The sequence below is a fragment of the Akebia trifoliata genome, chromosome 7 (assembly GCF_017979445.1).
Source record: "Akebia trifoliata isolate Shusen 1 chromosome 7, ASM1797944v1, whole genome shotgun sequence".
NCBI classification, from domain to species: Eukaryota; Viridiplantae; Streptophyta; class Magnoliopsida; order Ranunculales; family Lardizabalaceae; genus Akebia; species Akebia trifoliata.
In genome coordinates this window covers 16,205,465-16,214,896 of record NC_141381.1, presented here as the reverse complement: position 1 = coordinate 16,214,896, position 9,432 = coordinate 16,205,465, and the positions used below count along the sequence as shown (strand labels likewise).

Here is a 9,432-nt window from a genome sequence, read left to right as displayed (position 1 = left end):
AAAACATCCTGGAACATTGAAAAACGACTTAAAACGTAAAAAATCCTCTCCGAGGGCAAAACGATAATTTCACAATTTTCATAATTAAAAAGTTCGAAATTAATAAATAAAACATTAAATAATTAAAGTGAAACATTAATGAAATTAATTTAAAAAGTTGAACCTAAAAAATCGATCAATTGGACTCTCAGGCAAAATTGTTGAGGGTTCGTGGGATATTTCTTTAAGGACCCCTCTATTCGGGGGTTCAAAGAATTAAAGATATAATAGAAGGGGGTTCTCCAAAAATTAAAAGTAAATCAAGCAAGACTGAAGTCAAGGTATTAAAGTCAATCAAGTGAGACTGAAGTCAAAATTAAAGTCAATCAAGCAAGACTGAAGTCAAGGTACTAATCGAGTCAATCTCATAAGACTAAGGTCAAAACCCTAAATCAAAACCCTAATCTAAACTAATCAAGTCAATCTCATAAGACTAAGGTCAAAACCCTAAATCCAAACCCTAATATAAAACTAATCAAGTCAATCTCATAAGACTAAAGTCAAAACACTAAAACCCTAAAGACTAAGTCAAAACCCTAATTGAAATCCTAAAAGAAACCCTAATCAAACCCTAAATGCTTCTAAAAAATTTATAAATAGGAGCCTCCACACCCTATTTTGGTATCAAAGAAAAAACCTTAGAAAAAGTAGGTGAAGAAGCCTCCACAACCTCCCCAAAACCCTAATTTTGGAGCCCCAACTCCTTCCCTAACACCCCTACTCCGATTTTAGCTTAAAAAACACCTAGAAACCTTTCAAAAACACTTCAAAAATCCACAACAAATTCAAAGCATCCAGATCCAAGAAGGAGATACCTTGCCTCGAAGATCAGAAATCAGATCCGGAGACAGAACAAAGTAAGGAATACGGTACAAGGAGCCATTCTCACCAGATCTGAGGGAATAGCACTTTTGAAGATCGAAGGTAAGTTTTTTTATTTTTATTTTTTTAATCTAGGTTTGTCATTAGCGATGTAACTTTATTTGGGATAAGTAGAGACCGGCAATGGCCGGGCGGGGTTGGTGCCTAACACCTTCCAATCCCGTAACATGATCCCCGGATTCGGATTTTCTGTAGTAGATTAGTTTTTATCCATTTTAGAGTCAGTTTGGTTCCCTGACTAGAATAACTAGGTGGCGACTCCCAAACCTCAAGGGTCAAAAGTGGATCCGCGCACCCCGCGGATCGAAGGCGCTTTCATCAACTCCTTACCTAACACCCCTGCTCTGATTTTCGCCTAAAAAACACCCAAAAATCTCTCAAAAAATCTCAAAAATCCACAACAAATTCGAAGGACCCAGATCCAAGAAGGAGATACCTTACCTCGGAGATCAGAAATCAGATCCGGAGATAGAACGAAGTAAGGAATACGGTACAAGGAGCTGTTTTCACTAGATCTGAGGGAATAACTCCTTTGCAGATCGAAGGTAAGTTTTTTTTTTATTTTTTAATCTAGGTTTGTCATTAGCGATGTAGATTTATTTGGGATAAGTAGAGACCGGCAATGGCCGGGCGGGGTTGGTGCCTAACACCTTCCAACCCCGTAACATGATCCCCGGATTCAGATTTTCTGTAGTAGATTAGTATTTATCCATTTTAGAGTCAATTTGGTTCTTAGACCACAATAACTAGGTAGCGACTCCCAAGCCTCAAGGGTCAAAAGCGGATCCGCTAACCCCGCGGATCGAGGGCGCTTTCAGTGGCGACTCCACTGGGGACATTTGAGGATCAGACTTGAAAAGCCCCAAGTATGGGAATCATTGCCAGTAGGACCTAGTTTTTTTAATTATTTTATTTTAATTTTAGTTATTTTTGTAGTTGTTTATTTTATTTTATTTTATTTTTTTATCATTCTTTTTGGTTCAATTATTGAGCATTGGTTTAGATGTTGAATATTTTGTTTTGACATTTTTTATGGATCATCAAGGATTATTCGGAATGACCTTAAAATCATGCAGGATTTCAGGAAGGTAATGGTCTAAAATAATGGGTGTTGACTCATTTTTTATTTGGATTATTATTATTATTTTTTGGTATTATCCTTTATTAATATCCTTTGGTTCAATTTTGGATATTTTGGATTTGGCATAATTTTTCTTTTTGATTCAATCTAAGGTTATTTTGGGATGACCCTAAGTAATGAAAGATTCAAATTGACATAAATTGATGATGGAATGATGATGGTTGGGATGAGAGTTATGATATTCTTTTTTTTTTTTTATAAAAATTTTGGATGATTTTTTGGCATGTTACTAAGCATAGGCGGCGATTGGTGAAAAAAAATTATTTTTGAATGATGCACTAAAAAACAGAAAATGTGTCTTTTTTAATGTTGTTCTTGATCAGGAGAGGATTCCAAGAAAAAAAATTCAGAAAAAAATCGCAAAAAAAAAAAAAAATTCGTGTGGTGTGCCATTAGCAGAAATCAGTTTCTGCTGTTTTTATCTCCTTCTCCAACAGAAAAAAAGGAAAATCAGCAGAGAGAGAGAAACGTCTCTCTCTCATCTCTCTCTCTGTCTCCCTCCTCTCTCTTCTTCTATAGTAAATCTTGAGTCTCTTTAAAGGATTGTTATACACTCAGAGATTTCAAGTTTTGATTGATCAACTGAAATCAATGGTTAATGGTGGAAGATGAACATGAAGAACAGTACTAACACCAACGTTTTTTTTAAAAAAAAACCTGCTGGTTTTGGTGCTGTTAGTGATTCCTTTTGTTGGTTTTTTGCGCATGTGTATCGACTGATAAAGAGATCAGGAGGAGTATTGATGACTCCATCACTGATGGAGATGTCTTCTTCGATGATTAATCCACACATCATCTTCTTCATCGGTTTTTACCCGTTCTTCATCGTTTTTTTAACAGAGACTGATCTAGTCTCTCAATCTACTTGGTTAAATTCGGTCCGGTCGATTTAGAACTCCATATTAATCACTTTTTTTTTCGTGATTTAGATTTTGCAATCATCGGTTTTTCTTGAAATCGTTTGAAGTTCAAACGGTTGTTGAATCAATCTCTTGTTTCGGCTGTCGAAGAGAGGTCGTGAAGGTTGGATTTTGAAGATCAAAATCAAAGAAGATCTAAGTTTAGATCTGTCCATTCGAGACCATCAGATTCTAATTCGTTAGGTGACAATGGGCAGGTCCAAGACACCAAATTGAGTATACACTACAAAATTTTCAGATTTTAGTGGGGGTCAAAAACCGTCGCGTCGCAAATACCCAAAAAACCGCCGCTATTATTAATAGTGATGGCCACGTGTAGCGCCACTATATATGGCGTCGCTAAAGACCATATGGACCCTATAGTGGCGGTCAAAAACCGCCGGTAATTTATTGTATTACTGTCGTTATAGATATGAATGAGACCTATAGTGACGGTCCTAAACCGCCGCTAATTGATAATATTACCGTCGCTATAGATATAAATGAGATCTATGATCAATCACAAACTGCCGCTAATTGATTGTATTACCGTCACTATAGATATAAATGAGACCTATAATGACTGTAGTGACCGCAGTTAATTTATTTTTTACCGTAGTTATAAATACGATTTTGAATGCCTATAGTGGCGGGAATGGCCGTTGCTAATAAGAATTTTTTTTTTTTTTTTTTAATTATTATTTTTATAATAGAAGTATAATGTGTTTTTATAACTGTGGTATAGCTGAAAGCAAAAAAAATCAATTGCACAAGTCCACACGGGGATCAAAGAGCTTATTCAAGAATGTAAATACAACGCCTACTTAAATGATCATCTTCTCAGATCAACCATTCCGTTGTATGCTACAATCATTATATCAACACTTCATTGAGAACTTGGGTGATCCACATGAGATCCTATCCATTGTTTATGAGGATGAAATTCAATACACATGTGCTTTTGAAGGGAATGTCTCAACTTCATCATCCAATGTATACATATGAATTGACCTATAATCTAGCTGGACCTTCTCATTCTCCCAATATCTGCAGATCAAAGTGAATATCAGTTCCAGCCACAAATAAATAAATAAAGGATTAAGAAGAGAAGCAATTGATACAAGTCAATTGAAATCAGTAATTAGTAGGTTTCACCACCATTGCATACAACACCTGTTGAGACACCAATGGTCTCTCAAGGTAAAAGCCTAACTGTTACCATTAAGACTTAAAACTGAGGCCTGTACATTTATTTAGCATCTAATGTTACTGTTGGAGAAACTAAAGAGGCAGTCTAGCAACATCATAGGAATCCACCTGGCATGTTAACGAGTGGGTCGGACTTTCTTAGAAGATCTCCTACTTAGAAAGTTGAAATACATTGTGTTACCTAAGCATTATTTTAGTAAGAATCAACTATGAAAACATCAACCAAACAAGCCCTATTCACAACTAATTATCTTAGAAAACAGATTTTGTAGAACATCAACAGATAGAGCTTTGCAGATTTGTTCATCGGAGAAACAGGGAGATAGGGAATTTCATATTATCAAATGTATTTAAATATTCAGATTATCGAAACTGCTTTAAAAGTGGCTAGTCTAGTTTGTGGAAGCAGATTTGACTAAGCTAGAGTATTGAGTTGAAATGAACAAAGAGATAATGAATCAAGGAACTCAACAGAGTCAGATCCAAACCTAACGCCAGGAGGAATATTCAAACTCAACAGCACCTGTCCGACATTACATTAGACTTGGATTCGAGTTTGAGTCTATACTTGATCGATTTTAGTGAAGCATTGCACCAAGTTGTACGTTGTCTCATATCTAAAGCTACGCGCATTTTGTCAATGCTGTCATGATCACCATCGAAGAGTTATCCCAAATATTTGGGGTCAGCCATTTTTTATAATAATGTCCAAAACAATAATATAATTGTAAATCAAATTTCTTTCTTGCATTCTCACATAAAAGAGCAAGTCTTCAATTCGAATCAAGTGACACAAAACATGCTAAGAACAGAACTTACATTCAATAGCAATGTTCTATCTTAAATTGACAATCTAGATTAGAGATTAACGTTGGAGTGCTAAAGTAGAACATAATACAAGAATATTTCATAGAGAGTATACTACAAAGAGGAAGAGGCACTGAAAAAAGGACATTTGTCAATGTATCTCCACATAATTCCTATGGTCTAGAAGTTAATTAGATCAATACGAAAAGTGTTTCAGTTTCTTTTTTCTGTAGTTAAAGAATCTTTTTTCGGATGACTACAATGGGGATTTAATTTATTCTGTTGTTGGGCTGTCCTTGAGACATTAGTGATCCAAGTTTTCGTTGAATGGTGAGAAAATACATCCATCAACATATAATAGAACAGATCATAAGAAAAGATATGAAGATTGACTAAGTATATAACTATAGTTGGAGAATTATGTTGCTGTTGTGACTGACCATGTCACTCAAGATCTAGAATGTTAGAAGATTCTTGAGATAGAGAACACATGACACGTGAGAACCATCTAATGGTCTAGACCTTGGCATGACGATCTGGCTTTTGGGGTTGAAGATAAACTACATCAACCAACAACCATTCTCTATGAAGAAATGTTTCATAAATAATGTAGATGCTAGCATTCAATCAAGAAAACAAATAATAATTCTGAAACTACGAGGAGATCTTACATTGTTCCATCTGTCATCAAGAAATTCATTGATGGCTTTGGCATTTTGCCCATACATCATAGGAAAAACGTAGTAGCCCCAAACCATCCATGGTTGAAGATCATCTGCAGACACAGATAGAAATAACTAAGCAGCAGATGCTGCATCCATTCCCCCTTCACATTTCTGCTGGGTTTGCTCAGCCATGAGTTGCAATTGTCTTGTTTCCTAGTGTTCTTAACTTTCCATCTGTTCCTACTCCTAAAGCAAGGCAACATTGATGAAAGAACAAAGTGAACATTAGTTGTATTAAAGTTCAACATAGAGGCTAACATAAAGCCTGTAAACCATCTTGTATCACCCAAAATGAGTCAATGCCAACTCAGGCTCAACTATGTAATTTTATAGATGGGATGCTATATGAAGACGAATCCATGTCGAAAACTACATTTTGGCCATCTAATTTGCAAACTTCAAAACCTCCACGAGGGCTTTGAATTTTTCATCATTGTTAGTTTCCTTTCCAAAGAAGAAAGTCGTAGCCTATAGAATGTGACCCTGAGAATTTCTAGCAATACATTACCCACCTGCAATAAATGCAGCTTCCATCTGATATAGCTTGTCCCATTCAGGTTTTCTAAATTTAATGTATTAGACACGGATAAATCTATGCCTTTGTTAGACAGTTCATAATCAAGACTACAATTTAAAAGGCCAAAGTATCTAAATACTCCATAGTTTGTTAAGCAATCGAATGCAAGCTCTACTTTTGGATGTAAGGTATCAGAATAATCTACAGTTAGAAATAAGGTGGAACATAAGGGCAGTGTGCGGCCAATGGAATAGCTACACATGGCACATATGCAGCAGGTGGCACTGAGGATCATACAACTAGTTATTCCTGTAGCCCAAACTTGAACCATTTTATCCTTTCAGCAAAATCAGGAAGTTATAGCAGGCCAATCAAAAAAGTTTATGAATCATGTATTGGGTGAGTCAATTCTACACTTAAGGGATCTCCTATGTGCACCTTCAAATGATCAGTCTTTCTAATGAGGGATCTCCAATGATGGGTCTCACAGCCGCATGTGCACCTATTTATGGCGATGCTGTTGGTAGACTGCGATCAACAATCCACTAGACATATACCAAGCTACATGAAACAAATGCTGTGCTAAGGAAGCACTTTACGTTGCTGTTTTCTGGGTGAATTTCGTGTACAATCAGAGACCATTAGACGATACCTAGTTATGTCCATCCCATGAGAACTGAATTAATCTTAACATAGTCAAACCATTATATAAACAGGGTTAGCCACGTGAATTGTCTATGATTTCTCAGTCTAGAGAACTGAGAAGAAATAAGAAAGAATCTTAACAAGCTAAAGTATATAATACCTGCCGGTATAGTGGTGACTGAAATTTGAAATCCACCAAGAAATAAAGGTCACAAGTTCCGTGAGCAGGTCCTGGATTAAACTCCCAAATATTAATCAAATGGTCGAAAAGACCACTTTCCGATGCAGTTGTCTAAAAGTGAGACAGCAATAACAAATCAAAAAAGAAACAGCAATTAATGGAAGAATAAGGGCCATAACAACTTCTCATGGAATTAAGATAAGATAAATTACCTTTATGGATTTTGGTTTGTTCAATTCTACATGAGAGACGTAACTTTCAACCAAGAATTTGAAATCAATCTTCAGCTCAGCATCAAAAGATCCATCATCATTGTGTCGAATGATCTTTTTCTGTTTCATTGCAAAAGAAGGGTTGTCGAGTAGAGCGAGCAACAAGTTAAAGGTACCAAAGCCAAGTATGTCAAATGGGGCAAAAAATATGAAAACATTACAGCCAATGGGAGAAGATGACACAACCCAATCAAGCAGGAAAAATGATGGAGAAATGGGAATTTCGACTTCGCATTGTACGTCAACAGGAACAACCTCCAGTTTGTGGCTGTGTCTGGCTGTCTGGTTTCAGATTCACATCAACCATGTCCTCTTGCTTTTTTGTAGAAAATGTTTCCATTCCTGGCAATGTAGCTGTGATTTTCCTGAAGAGTGCCTGTTTATTTATTTATTTAAAATAAAAAATAGAGAGGTTCAGGAATCAATTGAAAAGGAATAGGAAAGGATGGGATATTGCTCTGCTGGGTCACTAATACAGGATGGACTGATGGAGTCATGAGTGACTCACACCATCTGACTTATGAGCTGATGGTGTTGAACTTGACACAATTTATATCACACCACAAAAGGAAAATTGAAGAAGTTGAAGGAAATGCTTAAACACACGCACACACACACAACCTAGAAGAATCTCCTGGGACAAAAACCCATATGGTGAGATGAGAGGAATTATCTGAACTATCTAATAGTTTTTCTGATTGGTAACACTGACTTTACAGCACAATAACAAGGACACAGCAAGGGAAGAAATTTCCTGCTCATAGATATATGAAGAAACACTAGTTTAGAACAAATCATGTATGAACAAATGAAACAAAATCTGAAATGAAGTAACAAAACAAAAACTTTGCTTACAGAATGAGAATATTTGGGTGAAATGAAGTAATATTTGGGTTGATTTAAAACTATAAATCAAGAAACATCGAGTCACAAATGCTAAAATCCCTCATAATCAAACCAAAAAATAAAACTCTCAAATTAATTATACAGAATCTGGAGTTTCAGGATTGTACCTACTAATTGAGTAATCTTGTTTATCTGGATCTCTAAAACCAGCAAATTTTGCTCAGATTCAAGCAATCTCTGTTGAAAATCTCCCCCAAGTATCGTACATAGATGAAGGACAAAAGCTTAATTCTAAACCATAAATCCATCGAATTCGATGGGAGAAAGAAACCCTAAAAATCTTGTTATAAGAATCATACCTCATTCGGCCGAGCTCAAAGAGCTACGAAATCTGTGATTTGGATTCTCCAAACTTCAGAGAATGTGAAAATCTGCCATTGTTTTTCAACATTAAGATATCAAGAGAGAGAGAGAGAGAGAGAGAGAGAGAGAGAGAGATGTTAGAAGGGGAGTTACCGCCATTAAATCAAAACCCTAACTGCAAAGGAGATGAGAAGAGATTGTTACAGAGAGAGAGAGAGAGAGAGAGAGAGAGAGAGAGAGAGTATTCACGAAATTTCGTTGATAGGGAGAGAGTGTTTTTACGAAAATCCGTTAGTTTTCGCGCGCAAGTTATAATTTTTAATACCTTTTATCATAAAAATGTATTCAATAGTGGCGCTAGTTTGGCCGTCGTGAAAAATGTGTCGCTAAAAGCTTGCATTTTTGTAGTGATAATACAATCTGACTCAAATCTGCAGATCATATAATGCCGATTTCACCTTTTTTCTTTCGTCCAGCTGCTTGCTTTTGGTAATGTTCAAATCTGACAGACTTTTATCAGTAAAAACAAATGGAAGGATTTTGTTTGCTAATGTTTTCATGAATTAAGAGAATAAGGAAAAGAGGGATTGAAGGCCGATTGGTGTTGCCGTCAGCAACATAGTAAAAAGAAAGTTGAGATTTTGGCTATAAACGTCTTTTATAATAAACCTGTGAAAAGCTTGTTGTTTTAAATTTTTTTTATGAATGAGCTAGTCTTACTAGCTTAGTAAGATTCTCTTTTTACTGCGAGTCATTGTCACGTGACATTTAAGAGTAATTCCATGTCACATACTTATGGAGGACAAAAGTCTAAGAATTTAAAAAAAAAAAAAAAAATTTCGTCATGCGATATTTAAGAGTGATTCAATGTCATGTACTTATGGGGGGCGAAAGTCTAAGATTTTT

The 9,432-nt window shown here is 35.9% G+C and overlaps 1 protein-coding gene across 6 annotated transcripts; it reads right to left on the bottom strand.

The window, feature by feature from the left end:
- Positions 1-3,751: 3,751 nt before the first annotated feature.
- LOC147398277 (uncharacterized) lies at positions 3,752-8,948 on the bottom strand. 6 transcript variants are annotated; one of them, XR_015179807.1, is made up of 6 exons: positions 8,523-8,948; positions 8,335-8,400; positions 7,258-7,693; positions 7,025-7,156; positions 5,649-5,888; positions 3,752-4,008 (listed from the first exon to the last, which is right to left on the bottom strand). XR_015179807.1 is itself a non-coding variant. In XM_086447423.1 (5 exons), the coding sequence occupies exons 2-4, from the start codon at positions 7,384-7,386 to the stop codon at positions 5,883-5,885; spliced, it is 267 nt and encodes an 88-aa protein (XP_086303549.1). In that variant the 5' UTR covers positions 7,387-7,693; positions 8,331-8,929; the 3' UTR covers positions 3,765-4,008; positions 5,649-5,882. The 6 variants fall into 6 exon arrangements, 1 of the variants encoding a protein (XP_086303549.1); XR_015179805.1 differs by having other exon boundaries at positions 3,753-4,008; positions 8,331-8,400; positions 8,523-8,947; XR_015179809.1 differs by having other exon boundaries at positions 3,754-4,008; positions 7,258-7,377; positions 7,479-7,693; positions 8,331-8,946.
- Positions 8,949-9,432: the final 484 nt, after the last annotated feature.

Bases quoted from the DNA above. Each gene is read 5' to 3' on its own strand.
- LOC147398277 (XM_086447423.1), bottom strand. From the start codon at position 7,386: ATGAAACAGAAAAAGATCATTCGACACAATGATGATGGATCTTTTGAT. The intron at 7,157-7,257 runs GTAATTTATCTT...TCTCACTTTTAG, and splicing joins ACAAACCAAAATCCATAAAG to ACAACTGCATCGGAAAGTGG.